General features: G+C 67.8%; 2 protein-coding genes across 7 annotated transcripts in view; both read left to right on the forward strand.

The window, feature by feature from the left end:
- The first annotated feature begins 3533 nt into the window (after nucleotides 1–3533).
- Nucleotides 3534–12885, forward strand: SERTAD1 (SERTA domain containing 1). 6 transcript variants are annotated; one of them, XM_044988300.1, is made up of 3 exons: nucleotides 7666–7829; nucleotides 8565–8631; nucleotides 11450–12885. In XM_044988300.1, exon 3 carries the CDS (start codon nucleotides 11454–11456, stop codon nucleotides 12186–12188), a length of 735 nt encoding a protein of 244 aa, XP_044844235.1. In that variant the 5' UTR covers nucleotides 7666–7829; nucleotides 8565–8631; nucleotides 11450–11453; the 3' UTR covers nucleotides 12189–12885. The 6 variants fall into 6 exon arrangements, with proteins under 6 accessions (XP_044844233.1, XP_044844231.1, XP_044844235.1 ...); XM_044988298.1 differs by lacking the exons at nucleotides 7666–7829; nucleotides 8565–8631 and adding an exon at nucleotides 3534–4028; XM_044988296.1 differs by lacking the exons at nucleotides 7666–7829; nucleotides 8565–8631 and adding an exon at nucleotides 4202–4286.
- Nucleotides 12886–17535: 4650 nt separating this feature from the next.
- The window catches only part of PRX (periaxin), a 34157-nt gene continuing 32323 nt past the window's right edge, over nucleotides 17536–19369 (forward strand). Inside the window, exon 1 of the mRNA XM_044988282.1 lies at nucleotides 17536–17652. The gene's annotated coding sequence lies outside the window, so the exon portion shown is untranslated. The remainder of the gene's footprint in view (nucleotides 17653–19369) is intronic.

The raw sequence follows: 19369 nt of genomic DNA on the forward strand, positions 1-19369 counted from the left end.
CCCTTGATCGTCTCAGGCGATGGGGATAGTCGGTTACTTCTCTGGCGCTGCAGGATTGGGTCCTTCTGCTGGCACGAGTTGAAAACTCCTACGTACCGCAGCCAATCGGCCCCCGACTTGCACCTGTTCCCACCCACTGCTGCCGAGCTACCTGTGCCATTGCCGCCTCCTCTCTCTGGATGGCGCGGAAGGCTCCTGCCGGAGGTGGAAATTGGCATCGTGGCTTCCATGAAGAGGGATTTGGCTTGTGTTTTAATGCCGTAACGCTAGTGCCGAGAGGGAAGGCTACGAACCAGCCAGCTGCATCTCAGGTCACTGGCTGTTTTCCTCCATGAAACGCCCGGGCAGCGTCCGTGTTGCTTCACGCCCAGAAAAATGGTTCTCGTCGGCCGGCCTGTAACTCGCAGACCCTGCACGTGGCAACTTGCCTCTTGCTTTGCCGGCTGAGTCTACATCCTGGTACGGTGTCAGCTTTGGGAGCCAGCTTTGCTACCTCCAACCACAGGCTGGTCTCGCTGAAGTGGCCTTGGGGCGTATTTGGGTGATAGATTTTATCCCTCTACCTCCGTGGGGCTGGGATTCTCTCTGGAGTCTCTCTGAGTAAGGGGCGTTAGCGGGACGGTGTCTTTTACCGACTCTCGGTAGGGCTGCGGTGCGACGAGGCTGCAGGAGCGCTGCACGGCTGCGTGGGACTAGTCCTGGGCAGACTCTCCCCGTCAGAGTGACAGCAGCTGATCTCCGGAGAGCCCTCGCTGCTGGCCTGCAGCGTCCCCTCAGCCCGCGGGCACCTGTCTGCGGCCTGAAGGAGCCACGTTTGGGTGCCCCGAGACCACCCCTTGGTTTTTGCTCATGCATCCGGCTACCGGTCTCGCTGGGTTCAGGCAGCAAGCCGGCAAACGGCTGGGCCTGGGGGTCTGTTCCCTGGATTCCTCTTCCGATGCTTCCCATGCAATTTGTTGGCTGCAATATGTGATGCACGACATGCAGCCACGTCGTTTTATATGCACCCTAGTCAGTAAAAGTCTATCTCCTTGGGTCTGTTTTGAGTATCTTCCTGAGCACCACAGAGCTCTGTGCTCTTTGCGTAGACTCTTGTCCGAAGTCTTGTCAGTGTTTCAGACCCAATCGTTTGCAGCAACGGGCCTGTTTGTTTTCTCTCGCGGCGGGAGCCTCCGTGCTCTGCCCTCGGCCGATCCAGGCGTGAACGCTGTCTGTGGAGAGCTGCAAAACTTCTTGAGAAGCCGTTGTGATTTGTAATGATTTATTCTTAGGCCTCTGGGCCAAGCAAGGCAGGCGTGATCATTGTGTTCCAGGCCAATGCTGAGACACCAGAGAGGGCTGTGACTCACCCAGTCTCTAACTAGGTCCCTTTACAGGGTCTCAGGTTGGGCACACGCAAGTCATTGCTACAGGTTGTGGTTTCAGGTCTCTTCTGGAAGCCTAGAATGTTTTCGTGGGTTGCTCTGGTCCTGTACCCCTGAGATCTTTGCCTGGGTTGCTCCAGGAAACCCATCCAGTTGTAACATGGCCCTACCTGTTACAAGCTCCTCAGGGGTGTAAATTGGGGGGTGGATTGAGAGGTCCAGCCTCCCTGTGTTTGGCCAGAGTCCTGTCTTCTCATTATTCCCAGCATGGAAGATCACGCCGGCCGTGCACCAGAGACTAGCCCTTGAGTCTGACTTTCAGACGTGCTCAGCCCCCTCCCAGCTTCAGCCATCTTCCCTGGGAGCTGCCAAGTGCTCAGGTGTTCGGCAGGTCTGGGCTGATCCCAGGGGTGCTGCACTCCCGGGCAGGGCTGCCCGGGGGGGGGAAGGGGGGGGCAAGTGGGGCAATTTGCCCCAAGGCCTGGGGGCGGTCCAAGTCTTTGGCGGCGTTTCAGCGGCGGGGGGCCCTTCGGTGCTGCCGAAGACGCGGAGCGACTGAAGGGCCCCCCGCTGCCAAAATGCCGCCGAAGACCCAGACCAAGCGCCGCAGCTCCCCCGCTCTGCCCCAGGGTCCCTGCTCCCGGGAATCTGCCCTTAAGGGACCTGAAGACCTGGTGGGTGTTGACGTTTCATGAGAATACACGGAAATGTGAGATTCGTGCCAGGAAGATGGAGCATTCCCGGGGTTGCCGTGTGTGTGAAGAGATGCCCATCTTGGTATGCTGCTCGGCCAGGGCTGGGGGGTCACGGTAGCGCTGCACCTGTTCAGCGTTAGGATTATTATAAGCCACAGGCAGCGGACGCGCTCCGTCCTGTCGGTGCCTGATGGTAACGGAACAAAAAGCAGGCACCTTCTCCCAGAATACCTGGGCTGTACAGAGAGCTGCAGCCCGGCCATTGCAATCTCCAGCTGCGTTAGCGATGGCCCTGCGGGCTCGGGCAAAACTCCTGTTTAAATCGCGTTCGGCCCGAGAGGGGAGCAGGGCTCGGTGTGGAGAAGTGGATGCACAAGGAGATCTAGTAGCTTTTCTTCTTAACTGAAATTACGTGACCTTTAACTAAAGCCATGGTTAAGCAACGAGCTTAATTTATCTTACAGCATTGTGTGTGCGCATGTTTCAGTTTGTAATTTGCACCTTGCAAGTAATTGCACTTTTTCATACCTGACAAGCTCAAATCATGCTGTAATCTGGGTATAAAGGATTCAAATATCAGTGTAAAATCACCCACGTGTGGCAAGTGCCCTGAATCTGCTGAGAAACTCTAGGGCAAATGCTCCTTATGCAGATCTGCATAATTAAACTGTTATGTAGAGTTGCTCTACCTGAATTGTGAGTTTAAACTCTTGCACTGATTGCACCTGTCTTGTTAAACGTGATTGAATGAACTGTAGCTGGCTGCTCAGACACATGGGCACATGTTGAAACAAACTGTGCTGGCGAAACTCGCGATGCCGGGTTACTTTACTTACTTCACTTTGTGAATAAAAGTGTTGGCTCCAGGGAGGAGGGAGCTTTCTTCTTTCCAGTGCGCCGATCCCACGGGAGTGTCTGCCGGGAGCTGCAGGGTGTCACCGGGGGTTCAACTGGGGATGGTGGGGGAAAAGGCTCCTTTTAATTCTCCTCACTGAAATCTCTAGGAAGGTTGATCTGGGGGCTGCAGGTAGGACTGGGGAGAGGGATAGCTCAGTGGTTTGAGCATTGGCCTGCTAAACCCAGGGGTGGGAGTTCAATCCTTGAGGGGGCCACTTAGGGATCTGGGGCAAAAATTGGTCCTGCTAGTGAAGGCAGGGGCTGGACTCGATGACCTTTCAAGGTCCCTTCCAGTTCTAGGAGATTGGTATAGCTCCAATTGTTGTTGTTGTTTATTATAAATGGTTGGGCGGGATTCTCTGCTCGATATTCTGCAGATCAGACTTGGGTGTACAGAACAAGTGACCTAGAAGTGAAAGGCTCCATGTCCCAGTGTAACCCCCGGTGCTCTCCACCCCCTCGACGGGCCTGGAGTAACTGGGTCCCTTAAATAAACAGCTGCCCCACGCTTTCTGGCCAGAGCAGAATTCCCTCCTTGCCTTTTGATCCCTGCTCTATCTCCTACTAGCCGAGTCCCATGTAGGAAACCAAGCGATAAGCGAATCCGTAGGTCTCCCATCCTCACATTTGCACACAAACTAGTAGTGCTGGCCACAGCCAGGACTTGTCTTTTCACTCCGCATCTCACGGATGAGGGAAGAAACTGCCTGATTTGTGGGACTTTTTTCTAAATTCAGATTTTGCCCGTCTCGAAGCCGGTAGGAAACGGCTGGCTCCTAAGAACTGGTCTTTGCCTTTGCTGGCCCCGTGGCTGGTTTGCCGGCATCTGGAAGCTATCACTGGGCAGAGCGAGACGTTCTCTCTGCTGCAGCTGGCCAGTGCAAACACAATAACTGCACGTCCAGGGAGCACCTGGGAACAGAACGTTCAGGCAGACGAGCTCCCGCTCAGCTAAAGTAAAGAGCGACTTGTGTGCCAGCCCTGCCTCGCCTCTGAGCCGGAGCCGGGCTGCCAGCGCCCTTGGCACGGGCTCCAATACCCACATCGCTGGTCATGTTAGACCAGCAGCTTGGTGAGTTAACCCTGAAGGTCCCTGGTGTGCTGGGGGCGGGGGGAGCTGGTGGGATCTGGCCTTGGGTCTGATCGTGTTTGTAAAAACGAATGGAGATGGACTGGGGGGGAAGTGAGCTGTTTGGTGGGAGCAGCGCGGGGGGGGGAAGGACGGCGTTCCAGCTGCTGCAGCCCGGACAAAGGTGAAGGTAACGTGTCACTGCTCCGTCCATTGCTGACCGAGAGGGTTAGCACCTTGCAAGAAACCCCTTGAAATGAGGTGGGTAATTAACCCCCCTGCAGTCGCAGGCCAAGGGAGGGTTAGTAGGTTGCAGATGGTTTATAATGACCCATCAAAGCAGCGTCTGGCGAGACCATGGCTTTGAGTGGCCAGCGGAGTTCTGAATTTAAGCTCCCAAGCTCACCTTTGGAGGGGGCAGGTTTTTCCTGCAGGCCGGCCGGGCGGTCGGACGTGGCGGGGTGGCTTGGGGGTTGTGTCTCATCCTTGCTCTGCCAGAGCTCAGGCGAGCACGGGCTGACTGGGGCATTTGAAAAGGCGACAACGGCTGCCTGGGAATCCCTTCGGGTAGCAGGGGGGAGCTGGGAGTTCTCCTTGCACCTGGGCTCAGGGCTCCCCTCAATGTACCTGCTTCCACTCCCTGCCCCGGTGGCCTGGCCTGCGGGCGAGCCCGCTGTCTGAGCAGCCTTTCCTCGCGGTGCCAGTCTCATCCGGCCGCCCGCGCAGCTGCTCCCGGGTTCCAGACGCAGCAGGGCCAAGTGAACGGGGAAAGCGGGGTTCTAGGCACAGCGCCGGGTGCCTGGGCAAGTCTCTGTGCTTCTGTCCCCCCCGTCCCCGCCATGGGGCCTGCGTGCGCCCAGGGCAGGGGCCGTCTCCCAGGCGTACAGTGGGGCAAGCAGCCGGGGACCTCGGCTGCTCTGGAGATACTAGAGGGCTGAGGCGGGACAGGAGAGACCTTTCCTTGGCTCGAGTTCTGGGGGCGAGGGGGTGGTGGAGGGGGGCGAGCCGGGGCTCTGGCCTGGCAGCTGCAGGCTGGTGCGACGCAGGTCAGAGCAGAGGGGGGATGGCTGTAAAAGGCTGACGGCAGGTCAGGCGGAGGCGTGGGCCTGCTGTGTAATGCTGAGAGCGGCGCAAGCTGGGCCCCAGAGAAAGCGGCTGGGGACCTGCCCCAGCTCAGCTCAGGCCTGGCCCTTGTGCAGTCGCAGGGCAACGCCGCCGGCCCTTTCGCTTTCGCTTCTCAGCCCCGCACTGGTCTTTCACTTTCCTCTAAATCACATGAAGCCTGACGCTCTGCGGCAGCCCGGACCCCCTGCCCCTGGCGTGCAGCACCCTGTGCGGATGGGCAGGGGCCACCCCGCTGTGCTCTGCTGGGGGGGGGCTGCCCGGCCCCCCCTGCCCCTCGCGTGCAGCACCCTGTGCGGCTGGGCAGGGGCCACCCCTGCTGTGCTCTGCTGGGGGGGGCTGCCCGGCCCCCCCTGCCCCTCGCGTGCAGCACCCTGTGCGGATGGGCAGGGGCCACCCCGCTGTGCTCTGCTGGGGGGGGCTGCCCGGCCCCCCCGGTGCCCCCTGCCCCTCGCGTGCAGCACCCTGTGCGGATGGGCAGGGGCCACCCCTGCTGTGCTCTGCTGGGGGGGGCTGCCCGGCCCCCCCCTGCCCCTGGCGTGCAGCACCCTGTGCGGCTGGGCAGGGGCCACCCCTGCTGTGCTCTGCTGGGGGGGGCTGCCCGGCCCCCCTGCCCCTCGCGTGCAGCACCCTGTGCGGCTGGGCAGGGGCCACCCCGCTGTGCTCTGCTCGGGGGGGGGGGGCTGCCCCGCCCCCCCGGCGCCCCCTGCCCCTCGCGTGCAGCACCCTGTGCGGCTGGGCAGGGGCCACCCCTGCTGTGCTCTGCTGGGGGGGGCTGCCCGGACCCCCTGCCCCTCGCGTGCAGCACCCTGTGTGGCTGGGCAGGGGCCACCCCTGCTGTGCTCTGCTGGGGGGGGCTGCCCAGTGCCCCCTGCCCCTCGCGTGCAGCACCCTGTGCGGCTGGGCAGGGGCCACCCCTGCGGTGCTCTGCTGGGGGGGGCTGCCTGGCCCCCCCGGTGCCCCCCCGGCCCCTCGCGTGCAGCACCCTGTGCGGCTGGGCAGGGGCCACCCCTGCTGTGCTCTGCTGGGGGGGGCTGCCTGGCCCCCCCGGTGCCCCCCCGGCCCCTCGCGTGCAGCACCCTGTGCGGCTGGGCAGGGGCCACCCCTGCTGTGCTCTGCTGGGGGGGGCTGCCCGGCCCCCCCGGTGCCCCCCCTGCCCCTCGCGTGCAGTACCCTGTGCGGCTGGGCAGGGGCCACCCCTGCTGTGCTCTGCTGGGGGGGCTGCCCGGCCCCCCCTGCCCCTCGCGTGCAGCACCCTGTGTGGCTGGGCAGGGGCCACCCCTGCTGTGCTCTGCTCGGGGGGGCTGCCCGGCCCCCCCGGTGCCCCCCCGGCCCCTCGCGTGCAGCACCCTGTGCGGCTGGGCAGGGGCCACCCCTGCTGTGCTCTGCTGGGGGGGGCTGCCTGGCCCCCCCGGTGCCCCCCCGGCCCCTCGCGTGCAGCACCCTGTGCGGCTGGGCAGGGGCCACCCCTGCTGTGCTCTGCTGGGGGGGGCTGCCCGGCCCCCCCGGTGCCCCCCCTGCCCCTCGCGTGCAGCACCCTGTGCGGCTGGGCAGGGGCCACCCCTGCTGTGCTCTGCTGGGGGGGCTGCCCGGCCCCCCTGCCCCTCGCGTGCAGCACCCTGTGTGGCTGGGCAGGGGCCACCCCTGCTGTGCTCTGCTGGGGGGGGCTGCCCGGCCCCCCCGGTGCCCCCCCGGCCCCTCGCGTGCAGCACCCTGTGCGGCTGGGCAGGGGCCACCCCGCTGTGCTCTGCTGGGGGGGGCTGCCCGGCCCCCCCCTGCCCCTCGCGTGCAGCACCCTGTGCGGCTGGGCAGGGGCCACCCCTGCTGTGCTCTGCTGGGGGGGGCTGCCCGGCCCCCCCAGCGCCCCCGGCCCCTCGCGTGCAGCACCCTGTGCGGCTTGGCAGGGGCCACCCCTGCTGTGCTCTGCTGGGGGGGGCTGCCCGGCCCCCCCGGTGCCCCCCCTGCCCCTCGCGTGCAGCACCCTGTGCGGCTGGGCAGGGCCCACCCCCGCTGTGCTCTGCTGGGGGGGGAGGGGCTGGAACCGCCCTGCGTGGAACCCCAGCTCTGCTCGGGGGGGGGGGCGGCAGGATCCGGGGTAGATGGGCCCCTGGCTGGCTGGAGCAATGCGGGCTGCACTAAGGGGGTGGGGGAGTGGGGCTGGTGAGGGCTAGGGGAGAGGAGGGGGCGGGGCATGCCCGGAGTCTCCTCCCTCTTCCCCCCCCCCGCCCCATGACTCCGGCTGCTGCGGGCTGAGCCCCGACAAACTCATCCCACCCCGCCCGCGGCGGGGCCTGCCACTCAAACCGCCCGCCCCGCCTCTCGCTTGAATCGCTCACGTCCGCTCTCTGTATGCAGATGAGCCGCTTGGTCATGGCCAATCAGATGGCAGTGGGGCAGGGCCTCTTGGTATTTCCTTTCACCCCGCCCCTCCCTCCAGCTGTGTTGATTCGGTCCCGTCCGCCCACTGTATGCAGATGAGGCGTGCGGCCGAGCCCCGCTATTGGCTGGCGTACTGCTCCCCCCTCCCGCGGACAATCGGAGGGGCGGGGCCTGGCGCGGCCGGGCAGATGTAGCAATTCCCGGTGGCCGAGTCGGTTTCGGAGCCGGAGGGGGGGAGATGCCGGCTGCTGATTGGCTGCGCGCCGCGTTCCAAACCCCCCTGATTGGGCCCTGAGGAGCCGGGTATGTAAATGAGGGTCTGGAGGAGTCCGGCGGCGGGGCTCGCGCTGCCCGGGACGGGACGGGGCGCGGGGGGAGCCCGGGGCCGGAGCCCGGTGAGTCACTCGGGCCGGGCGGGGAAGGAGGCTCCGGCTGCTGCGTGACTCACCCGCCCCCGCCGCTGCTCCGCCCGCCGCGTGGGGCTGCCGCCCCCGAGCCACGGGGCCCCCCCGGGGCGAGGCACGAGCAGGGGTAGCCCCCCCCCATGCCATGCACCGAGCGCTGGGGACCCCCGGCACGGGGCAGGCAGCAGGCGGCCCCCCCGTGCAGCGGGGCCGTGCCCGGATTAGTGGGGTGCCGGGGGGCTCCCCCATTGGGGTGTCTAACGCCCCATTCTGCCTGCGGGGGGGGGGGAATAACCTACCTAGGAAACAAAATCGCCCCGTTGGGAAACGAACCTTTGGGCCCAGGAGGAAAGCCCAGGGGCTGGGATCAGAACCGGCCGTGCCCCCCCCAGCCCAGCTCGGGGCACAGTCCTGCTCCCCAGCAGCCTCCGGCCATGGAACGGGGTAAAACGCGCAGCCGGAGCTGGGGGCCGGCCCAGGCCAGGTTCCCAAGGGCGCCGAGACCAGGGGCAAATGGCTCTTCTGGCAGGCGCCGAGCATAGGACCCTGCACTGGGACTCAGGGCACCTGGCTTCGCTTTTGTGACCTTGGGCAAGTGACATTCCTGTCTGAGCCTCAGTTTCCCCATCTGTAGGCATTGCGACGTCATGTGCAGGCTGCCGGGAGACCTCTGAGTGCAAAGCCCTGGGTCCGAGCAAAGGGTTCATCCGCTCCGGGACAGGACCGAGACATGCTGCCAGGGGGCTGGCTGTGGGGGAAGTGGGTCTTGCTGCTACTGCCCGGAGCTGTCAGTCTGGCACCCTGGAGCCGCACATGTTTAAAACTTTCTGGGTCTGATTCTCCGTGTGCCAAGTGAGTGCCAGGTGCTGCCAGTTCAGCATGGCTGCAGCTGTGGTCTGGGACTTCAGAGACCTGGGTTCATAGCCCTGGCTCTCGCTGGCCTGCTGGGTGACCTTGGACACGTTGTGGTGCTCTGTGCCTCAGTTTTCCCATCTCTACAATAGAGAGGATGCGATAGTGGCCTCCTCTGTACAGTGCTTTGCAAAGGTCCCTATTTGTGTAGCTGTAATTAGGTGTGTACGGCGGGAGCAGCCCCTAGGAATCACGGCCCTGTATACACAGATACTGTATCAGTACGTCAACTGTTAGTTCTTCCGGGCATTTCTGGGCCTTCGAGAAGGGGGCCCTGCTCCGAATACCAGCGACTAACAAGGATCATACAACATCCATGATTACTAATCATTTATATTAGGGTGGCACCTCGAGGGCTCCAAGGCCCATCACACCGGGTGCTGCACAGACCCTGCCCCGAGAGCTCCCTGTCTGGGTAGGCAAGGCTGAGAGGGGAAACTGAGGCACACAGCGGGTGTGCTCAAGGTCACCTGGGGCAGAGCTGGGAGTGGAACCAGCCCTGTGACCTGCTCACTGGTTTGAATGGTGCCTCAGGTCCCGGCTGGTGCCCAGCAGCTTTGTTCATATCGAGCCCTTAGGAGGCAGGTGCCTGGAAACCATGGGCTGTGATTCATCTGTCATCCGCACGACACTGTCGTGTTAGTCACGTTGTGTCATCTCCGTGACACGCACGGGGGCGTCTCTGGCACAGCAGCTCTGCTGCATCCCACGGGCCTGGGGCAGGCGGCAGGGAGTGTCAGGAACCCCCCCCTTGTGTCCCTGGGTTGGGGGCCGGGGCAGTGTCATAGAATATCAGGGCTGGAAGGGACCTCAGGAGGTAACTAGTCCAACCCCCTGCTCAGAGCAGGACCGAGCCCCAGACAGATTTTTGCCCCAGTTCCCTAAATGGCCCCCTCATGGATTGAACTCCCAGCCCTGGGTTCAGCAGGCCAATGCTCCAACCACTGAGCTGTCCCTCCCCCCAGGGCTTTGGCCAGGGGGAGCTGGAAGTGCAGATCCCCGGCCCCCTTGGGCTCTGTGCTTTGCAGGGTGTGGGCACCCCTCAGGGGAAGGCGGGGAGGGGAGGGGGGACCCAGACTCCTTCCAGGGACCATATGGCCCAGTGCTAAAATCCACAAGCCCGTCCCCTGTACAATGCCGGCGCCCAGGAACTGAACAAACGCCCCCCCTTTAGGAAGGGCAGGCTCTATAGGTCAGAATAGACCCCCTCCCCCCAGGCCGGCGCAGAACAAGCCGGTTAGGGGCCGGCCTGGTGTCTCTCCCCCCAGGCCCCTCTCTGGAGCTTCCCAGCCTTGGCAGCTCCGGCAGGGGGAGGAACCGCAGGGAGGCCTCGGCTGGGGGAGGCTGAGCCGGATCCCGTCTCCTCCCCCACCGCCTGGGAAGAGAGCTCCAGAGGGAGGGTGTCGGCCTGCGGGGGAGGGGTGCCCCCCTTTCCGCCGGGACTGGGGCTGTCAGACACGGGCCCCCTCTGGGAAGGGCTGCAGCTCGCTGACAACGGCACAGGTGAGTCCCTCGGTGCTGCTATCCCGGGGTGACGGGGGAAACTGAGGCACTGAAAGGGGGTGGGGCTTGTGCCCGAGGGCACACAGGGCAGCCGTGGCAGAGCTGGGCTAGAACCCAGGAGTCCTGACTCCCAGCCCCCCTGCGTAGCGTGGCATAAACTGAAACGGGGTCACCGGTCAGCCCCGACCATGCTGGGGGTTAGCCGTGGGGCAGCTGGCGGCAGTGGCCGGGGCTTGGCAGACCTGAGTTCAGGTCCCCTGCATTGCCACAGACTCTCTGCAGCCTCTCTGGGCCTCAGCTCCCGGTCTGCGCCGTGGGGCTCCCACGGGGAGCGGGTGGCAGCAGGCACCCGGATCTGCCAGGTGGGACAGGGAGCGGGTCTCAGAGGGGGCTGGGAGGAGTTAAATACCCTGGGGCCACCCAATGGCTCCAGGAGGCTAATCCCCTGCTCATGGAGGTTCCCCCCCCCCCCAGCTGCCTGGTCTTGTGTCCACTGAGACTGAATAATAACACAGCCCCCGCCCACCAGACCCCATTTCCTGCCAGAGCTGAGGAGAGAACCCAGGAGTCCAGGCTCCCAGCCCCCTGCTCTAACCACCAGACCCCACTCCCCTCCCAGAGCCGGGGAGAGAACCCAGGAGTCCAGGCTCCCAGCCCCCCGCTCTAACCACCAGACCCCACTCCTCTCCCAGAGCCAGAGATAGAACCCAGGAGTCCTGGCTCCCAGCCCCCCCGCTCTAACCACCAGACCCCACTCCCCTCCCAGAGCCGGGGAGAGAACCCAGGAGTCCTGGCTCCCAGCCCCCCCGCTCTAACCACCAGACCCCACTCCCCTCCCAGAGCCGGGGAGAGAACCCAGGAGTCCTGGCTCCCAGCCCCCCCTACTCTAACCACTAGATGCAGCTCTACTCTCAGAGCTGAGGAGAGAACCCAGGGGTCCTGGCTCCGAGCCCCCCTGCTCTAACCACTGGACCCCATTCCCCTCCCAGTGCCGGGGAGAGAACCCAGGAGTCCTGTGCCCTGCGGTCAGATGGCCGTGCCTTGGGGCTGGCCGTGCTCGAGGCCGCGGGCCGGTGGGACTCACTGCTCCCGTCTCTGTTGCAGACCCATGCTGGCCAAAGGCGTGAAGCGCCCGCGCGGGGAGATGGAGGGCGGCGATCCGGAGCCCCGAGACCCCGGCGCCGCCCCGGCCAGCTCCTTGTTCAACATCTCCATGGTGAAGCTGCACCAGAGCCTGCGGCATGTGGAACCCAACCTGCGGCACTTGGTGCTGGTGGCCAACACCCTGCGCCGGATGCAGGACCAGATGCAGCGGGAGGCCAGGGGGCCGGATAGCCCCGAGGCCCCGTCCGTGGTGGATTCTCCTGCCCCTGTCTCAGACTCGAGGGACAGTGGCCTGGAGCCCTGCCGGCAGCCACCCTCCGACAGCCAGGGGGACGATCTCCTCCTCTCCACCATGGACACCTCCATCTCCACCATCCTGGAGGACCTGGGTCAGGTGGAGGTGCTGAGCCCCGCCCGGCCCGAAGAGGAGCAGCCGTTGGCCGGCGCGTCTGGAGCCAGGCAGGAGCCGGCTAGGACCTCAGCCCCTTGCTTGGGCCCCTTGGAGCTGCTCAGCTCGGCCAGCTACCTGCTGGAGGACGGCCTGGAGGACATCTTTGAGGACATCGACACCTCCATGTACGATTGCGACCTGTGGTCGCCCACCAGCCTCTCCGGCTTCAAGGCTTTCTCCGGTGCGGAGGACTCGGACAGCAAGGCGCTCGCCGGCGCCGAAGACCGGCTGGACATGAGCGACCTGGACTACCTGATGGACGTGCTCGTGGGGGGACACGCGCTCTGAGGGGGGGCAGAGGGAGGGTGACAGTATTAAATACCCCTCCTCTAATTTATATGGGGCCCGATCCTCAGCTGTCAGTGGAGCCGGCTGATACCTGCTGCAGACCCGGCCCTCTGGGCCTCGGCCTGAATTCTCAGCCAGGCTCGGGACCCTCTGCCCTGCCCTGGGGTGGCGTTGGCTCCCGAGGATTCCCGTGCGTAGGGGCCTCCCTGGTCAGCGCGGAGCTGGTGTAACGGCCCTGCTCCCAGCCCCTGATGGGGGGCGGGCGGATCGGGGGGGTGGCTGGAGCACACTGGGCCGTGGCAGTTCTCAGCCCCCTGGGGCCCATAGGGGGAGAAGCATCAGTTAGAGCAGCCCTGAGGTTGCTCTAACTGACACCAGGGCTCAGAATACAGGGAGCGCAAAGGGGCCTTAAAGCCACCGTAGCCCCCGGCCCAAGAGCAAGAGCTGAGAATGGCAACGTGTTCAGTGAGCCCCTCCCCACTGCCCTGCCCCCGTCTCACCCCCAGCCCCCCCCAGCCCAGCTAGATGAGCCCTGGGGGGGGGGGGGCGGTAAGAGGCCGTTTCCTGGCCCGGGGCGGGTCCCAGGTTGGGCTCTGAACGGTTTGGAAGTAACTTATTGTCTGAGCCACAGCGAAAGTGTCGGAAGCTCCCGAAAGCCGAACTGCTTTGAAAAGAAAATAAGAGCCCTGGCTCTGCACCCCGCTCCCGCTGCCTCCTTCCCGCCGCCTGCCGCGCCAGCCTCCAGTCCCAGCTGCTCCTCTTACCGTGGGGCTGTTCCCTGGGTCGCTTACCCGCGGGCTGCCTGGCACGCGCCCGGCGCCCCCACACAGGCCTGGACCGGAGCCCACGTGCCCGGCACGCGCCTGGTGCCCCACTCAGGCCTGGACCGGAGCCCACGTGCCCGGCACGCGCCCGGCGCCCCCGCTGTGGCCTGGACCGGAGCCCACGTGCCCGGCACGCGCCCGGCGCCCCCGCTGTGGCCTGGACCGGAGCCCACGTGCCCGGCACGCGCCCGGCGCCCCCGCTCGGGCCTGGACCGGAGCCCATGTGCCCGGCACGCGCCTGGCGCCCCCACTCAGGCCTGGACCGGAGCCCACGTGCCCGGCACGCGCCCGGCACCCCCGCTCTGGCCTGGACCGGAGCCCACGTGCCCGGCACGCGCCCGGCACCCCCACTCGGGCCTGGACCGGAGCCCACGCGTCCGGCACGCGCCCGGCACCCCCGCTCAGGCCTGGACCGGAGCCCACCCGCCCGGCACGCGCCCGGCCCCACCGCTCTGGCCAGGCCCGGAGACCACGTGCCCCGCACTCGCCCGGCGCGCCCGCTCGGGCCTGGACCGGAGCCCAGGTGCCCGGCACGCGCCTGGCGCCCCCACTCAGGCCTGGACCGGAGCCCACGTGCCCGGCACGCGCCCGGCACCCCCGCTCTGGCCTGGACCGGAGCCCACGTGCCCGGCACGCGCCCGGCGCTCCCGCTCTGGCCTGGACCGGAGCCCACGTGCCCGGCACGCGCCCGGCGCCCCCGCTCTGGCCTGGACCGGAGCCCACGTGCCCGGCACGCGCCCGGCACCCCCACTCGGGCCTGGACCGGAGCCCACGCGCCCGGCGCCCCGCTCGGACCTGGACCGGAGCCCACGTGCCCGGCACGCGCCCGGTGCCCCCGCTCAGGCCTGGACCGGAGCCCACGTGCCCGGCGCCCCCGCTCGGGCCTGGACCGGAGCCCACGTGCCCGGCACGCGCCCGGCGCCCCCGCTCAGGCCTGGACCGGAGCCCACGTGCCCGGCACACGTCCGGCGCCCCCACTCGGGCCTGTGAAGCTGGTTCTGGTTCCAGGGGAACCCTCACGGCTGGGGGGGAGGTTAGACGGCTGGGACCAGTCACAACGGAGATAAAGAGCTTTGTTTGGAACCCATTCAACTGAGCCCATCAGTGCTTGACTGTAACAGCAGGACTCCTGGGTTCCATCCCTGGCTCTGGGAGGGGTGTGGGGGCTAGTGGTTAGAGCGGGGGGGGCTGGGAGCCAGGACTCCTGGGTTCCATCCCTGGCTCTGGGAGGGGTGTGGGGGCTAGTGGTTAGAGCGGGGGGACTGGGAGCCAGGACTTCTGGGTTCCATCCCTGGCTCTGGGAGGGGAGTGGGGACTAGTGGTTAGAGCGGGGGGGGGCTGGGAGCCAGGACTCCTGGGTTCTATCCCTGGCTCTGGGAGAGGAGTGGGGGCTAGTGGTTAGAGGGTGGAGGGGCTGGGAGCCAGGACTCCTGGGTTCCATCCCTGGCTCTGGGAGGGGAGTGGGGTCCAGTGGTTAGAGGGTGGAGGGGCTGGGAGCCAGGACTCCTGGGTTCCATCCCTGGCTCTGGGAGGGAAGTGGGGGCTGGTGGTTAGAGCGGGGGCGGGACTGGGAGCCCGGATGCCTGGGTTCTCTTCCTGTCTCGGCCCCTGACTCACTGTGTAACTGCCAGCAGTCACGGCCGCCTCTGGGCCCAGCGGGCGATGACTGTTCCCTTCCAGGGTGCTGGGACGTCCCCACTCTGTCACACCCCTGCCCGGTGCTTTGAACCCAGGCGTCCTGCCTCCCACCCCTGCTGGCTGCACAGCCCTTTGTGGCCCTCAGAGGGAGGGGCTACCTTAGAAGAGGGGGGTCTTGTCAGCACCCTTGGGCCCTCCTGCCCCCCATGGGGTAGCAGCTGCTTCATCTGGGCTCTGGCCGCAGCCCCTGGCAATGTGCAGTGGGCTGGGGTCGGCGGGCGCCTGCACCCCAGGGTCTGCCCCAGGGCCCCTCCGCGGGCTTCCCGGGCCTGGCGCACCCCCAGGGCGGTGGCCGTTTGTATCCAGGGGTGCTGTGGGTACGGGCGCAAGGCAGAGCCAGGATCAGAGTCCGGGCCCACTCTGGCTGTGCATGGGGGCGGCTGCCGCTCCCCGGGGATGCACCGGGAGCCTGGCGGCTCTGCCCACGTGCCCGCGCTGCTCGGGGGTTACCAGCAGCTGGGACTTTGCCCGTGGCCGGCAGCGAGGGGAAGGAGGCTGGATCTGGCTGCCCGGCCCCGGCTGTAGGGCAGAGTTCACCCGCGACTGCTGTTCCTGGGCACAGCCGGGCAGATTTCGCCGCCAGCCCTGAACTCTGCTCCCTGGCGCTGGGCAGGTGGGGCCCGGCGCGCCGGCCCTGTGCCCCGAGTGCAGTGGTGGCCCTGGGGCCGCGACCGTGCCGCTGTGCTTTGCCCTGGCGTCGAGCACAGGCCAGGCCGAGGCGGGAGGGCAGCGTTCCCGCCCTTCCCACTTCCCGGGGGCCACCGTTTGCCTGGGAGTTCAACGGCCGGGCCCCTGCCTAGCTCCTTATTGTCTGTAGGACACTGACTCCTCCCTGGAGCAACCCCCCCCAAGGTCCCATCCTGGCCAGCTGCCTGGGTCCAGCTACTCGGCCAGGGTGAGGGGAGAGGCGGGTGCCTGGGAAGAAACATTCCCAGCGCCGGCTTCCTCCCGCTAGAGGGCAGGTTGTGCCCGGGCAGGAGGAGCCGTGTCAGAGCAAGGGGAGGGGAGCCCATGGACAAAGAAAATCAGCAGAGACGTCTCCACATGGCAGACACGCCCGGTTTAGAAACCTTCACCCATCATTGGGGGGCCCCGTCGGGCCGGGCGCTGCCCAGACCCCACCTGAGATCGGGGCCCCGTTGCGCCGGGCACCACCCAGACCCCACCTGAGATCAGGGTCCCGTCGCGCCGGGCGCCGCCCAGACCCCGGCCGAGATTGGGGCCCCATCGGGCCAGGTGCTGCCCAGACCCCGGGTGAGATCGGGGCCCCGTCGCGCTGGGCGCCGCCCAGACCCCGGCCGAGATCAGGGCCCCGTTGGGCCGGGCGCTGCCCAGACCCCAGCCGAGATCGGGGCCCCATCGGGCCAGGTGCTGCCCAGACCCCGGCCGAGATCAGGGCCCCGTCGGGCTGCTCAGACCCCGACCGAGAGCGTGTGACAGAGCCGGGGTCTGAGCCCAGCACCCAGCTGTTTGATACACTTGAAGTGGCACCTTCCATGACCAGGAAGCAGCAGCCCAGCAGGAAATGACAAACCCTCCAGAAATGATTGTCACCCATCCACTTCCCGGAGCCCCGCCCCGCCCCCCCGTACCCCGAAGCCGGGTGTTTGCTGGAGATGGGCGGGTGCTAGGCCTGGAGCGCTGGAGACGGGGGTCTGTTCCCAGCTCCCTGGGTGACTGTGGCTGAGTCGCGTTGGGGCAGCGCTCAGCACCCACTGGGAGCCGGTCTCTCTGGAAAATCAGCCCCTCCATTCGCTGGGCCTCAGTCCCCTCTGTCCTGGGGGTGACACCCGGCGCCCCCAGCACCCGCAGCCATTGGGCGTTTGCAAACAAAACTTCTGCCACGGACGTTCGCAGGGGAAAATAAACCATCATAATTCTACTGTGTGTGAGCTGGTCCCGCTCCCAAAGAGCTTACACTGAGTGTGTGCAGCGCCCGGCGCGACGGGCCCAATCTCGGCTGGGGTCTGGGCGGCGCCCGGCACGACGGGGCCCTGATCTCAGTCGGGGTCTGGGCAGCGCCCGGCCCAACGGGGCCCTGATCTTGGCCGGGGTCTGGGCAGCGCCCGGCGCGACGGGGCCCTGATCTCAGCCGGGGTCTGGGCAGCGCCCGGCCCAACGGGGCCCTGATCTCGGCCGGGGTCTGGGCAGCGCCCGGCCCAACGGGGCCCTGATCTCGGCCGGGGTCTGGGCAGCGCCCGGCGCGACGGGGCCCTGATCTCAGCCGGGGTCTGGGCAGCGCCCGGCGCGACGGGGCCCTGATCTCGGCCGGGGTCTGGGCAGCGCCCGGCCCAACGGGGCCCTGATCTCAGCCGGGGTCTGGGCAGCGCCCGGGACGACGGGGCCCTGATCTCACCTGGGGTCTGGGCAGCGCCCGGCCCGACAGGGCCCCGATCTCGTCTGGAGTCTGGGCAGCGCCCGGCCCGACGGGGCCCTGATCTCGCCTGGGGTCTGGGCAGCTCCCGGCCCGACGGGGCCCTGATCTCAGCGGGGGCCTGCAGACCCTACCCCATCCGCCTGGCCCCCGGGAGAAGGTGGGTCGCGCCCGGGGGGGGGGCAGGCCCGGCGCTGAGCGAAGGGTTAAAGGCTGCGGAGCGGCTGGCCGGGGGCCGGGCCGGGCTAACGAGGTGCTAATTGGGCTGGGGAAGGCGCCTGGCCGGCGGCGGGCGGGGCAGCAGGAAGCGGCTCCCCCCGCCCCTGGGGCCCGGCTGGGGAGGGGACCCCCCCCCCCGGCGCTCCCCGCTGGGACCCGGCTCTGCTGGGGGGCGCCGCGCCGGGCACCGCGCGGACCGGGGGGCCCCGTCGTGCCAGGCGCTGCACAGACTCGGTCCCAGAGCCTGTCCCTGCCCTGCAGAGCTCCCGGTCTGAGCAGCCCAAGGCTCGTGCTCCCCACGTGACAGGAGGGGAAACTGAGGCCAAGGATCTGCCAGGACTTCCCACAGGTGAGTGGCCGTGTCCCAGCCCGGAGCCTCGGCCGCAGCCCCCCTTCCCCCCCCGCAGGCTTTAGGGAAACCCCCCTTCTCTGGCCCTGGTCCCCCCCAGCCAGCCACCTCCCCCAGCCGTGAGCTCACATCCCCTGGGTCTCCTCCCGCTGCCTGCGCCCTAGTGCTGCGAGACCCCCGGAGCAATGTCCCGGTCTGACCAGGGGCTCCGCCTCCCTCGGCCTGCAGGGGCCGGGCACGTAACCCAGCGAGGTGCCTGTCCGGGGGGGTCCGGTTCCTGCCCCGGGCGGCCGGGCACATAACCCAGCGAGGTGCCCGTCCGGAGGGTTCCGGTTCCTGCCCCAGGGGCCGGGCGCGTAACCCAGCGAGGTGCCCGTCCGGGGGGTTCCGGTTCCTGCCCCGGGCGGCCGGGCGCGTAACCCAGGGGCCGGGCGCGTAACCCAGCGAGGTGCCTGTCCGGGGGGGCTCCGGTTCCTGCCCCGGGCGGCCGGGCACGTAACCCAGCGAGGTGCCCGTCCGGGGGGGCTCCGGTTCCTGCCCCGGGCGGCCGGGCGCGTAACCCAGCGAGGTGCCCGTCCGGGGGGGTCCGGTTCCTGCCCCAGGCGGCCGGGCGCGTAACCCAGGGGCCGGGCGCGTAACCCAGCGAGGTGCCCGTCCGGGGGGTTCCGGTTCCTGCCATGGGCAGCCGGGCGCGTAACCCAGCGAGGTGCCCATCCGGGGGGCTCCGGTTCCTGCCATGGGCAGCCGGGCGCGTAACCCAGGGGCCGGGCGCGTAACCCAGCGAGGTGCCCGTCCGGTGGGGCTCCAGTTCCTGCCCCGGGCGGCCGGGCGCGTAACCCAGCGAGGTGCCCGTCCGGGGGGGCTCCGGTTCCTGCCCCGGGCGGCCGGGCGCGTAACCCAGTGAGGTGCCCGTCCGGGGGGGCTCCGGTTCTTGCCACGGGCGGCCGGGCACGTAACCCAGCGAGGTGCCCGTCTGGGGGGCTCTGGTTCCTGCCCCGGGTGGCTGGGCGCGTAACCCAGCGAGGTGCCCGTCCGGGGGGGCTCCGGTTCCCGCCCCGGGCGGCCGGGCGCGTAACCCAGCGAGGTGCCCGTCCGGGGGGGCTCCGGTTCCCGCCCCGGGCGGCCGGGCGCATAACCCAGCGAGGTGCCCGTCCGGGGGGGCTCCGGTTCCTGCCCCGGGCGGCCGGGCGCGTAACCCAGGGGCCGGGCGCGTAACCCAGCGAGGTGCCCGTCCGGGGGGGCTCCGGTTCCTGCCCCGGGCGGCCGGGCGCGTAACCCAGCGAGGTGCCCGTCCGGGGGGGCTCCGGTTCCTGCCCCGGGCGGCCGGGCACGTAACCCCGGGGCCGGGCGCGTAACCCAGCGAGGTGCCCGTCCGGGGGGGGCTCCGGTTCCTGCCCCGGGCGGCCGGGCACGTAACCCAGCGAGGTGCCCGTCCAGGGGGGCTCCGGTTCCTGCCCCGGGCGGCCGGGCGCGTAACCCAGCGAGGTGCCCGTCCGGGGGGGCTCCGGTTCCTGCCCCGGGCGGCCGGGCGCGTAACCCAGCGAGGTGCCCGTCCGGGGGGGCTCCGGTTCCTGCCCCGGGCGGCCGGGCACGTAACCCAGCGAGGTGCCCATCCGGGGGGGCTCCGGTTCCTGCCCCGGGCGGCCGGGCGCGTCTCTCTGGTGACGGCGAAGGGACTCTGCACTGGGGCACGGAAAGCGCCCGCTGCCCTTGGTGC

The sequence above is a fragment of the Mauremys mutica genome, chromosome 15 (genome assembly GCF_020497125.1).
Source record: "Mauremys mutica isolate MM-2020 ecotype Southern chromosome 15, ASM2049712v1, whole genome shotgun sequence".
NCBI classification, from domain to species: Eukaryota; Metazoa; Chordata; order Testudines; family Geoemydidae; genus Mauremys; species Mauremys mutica.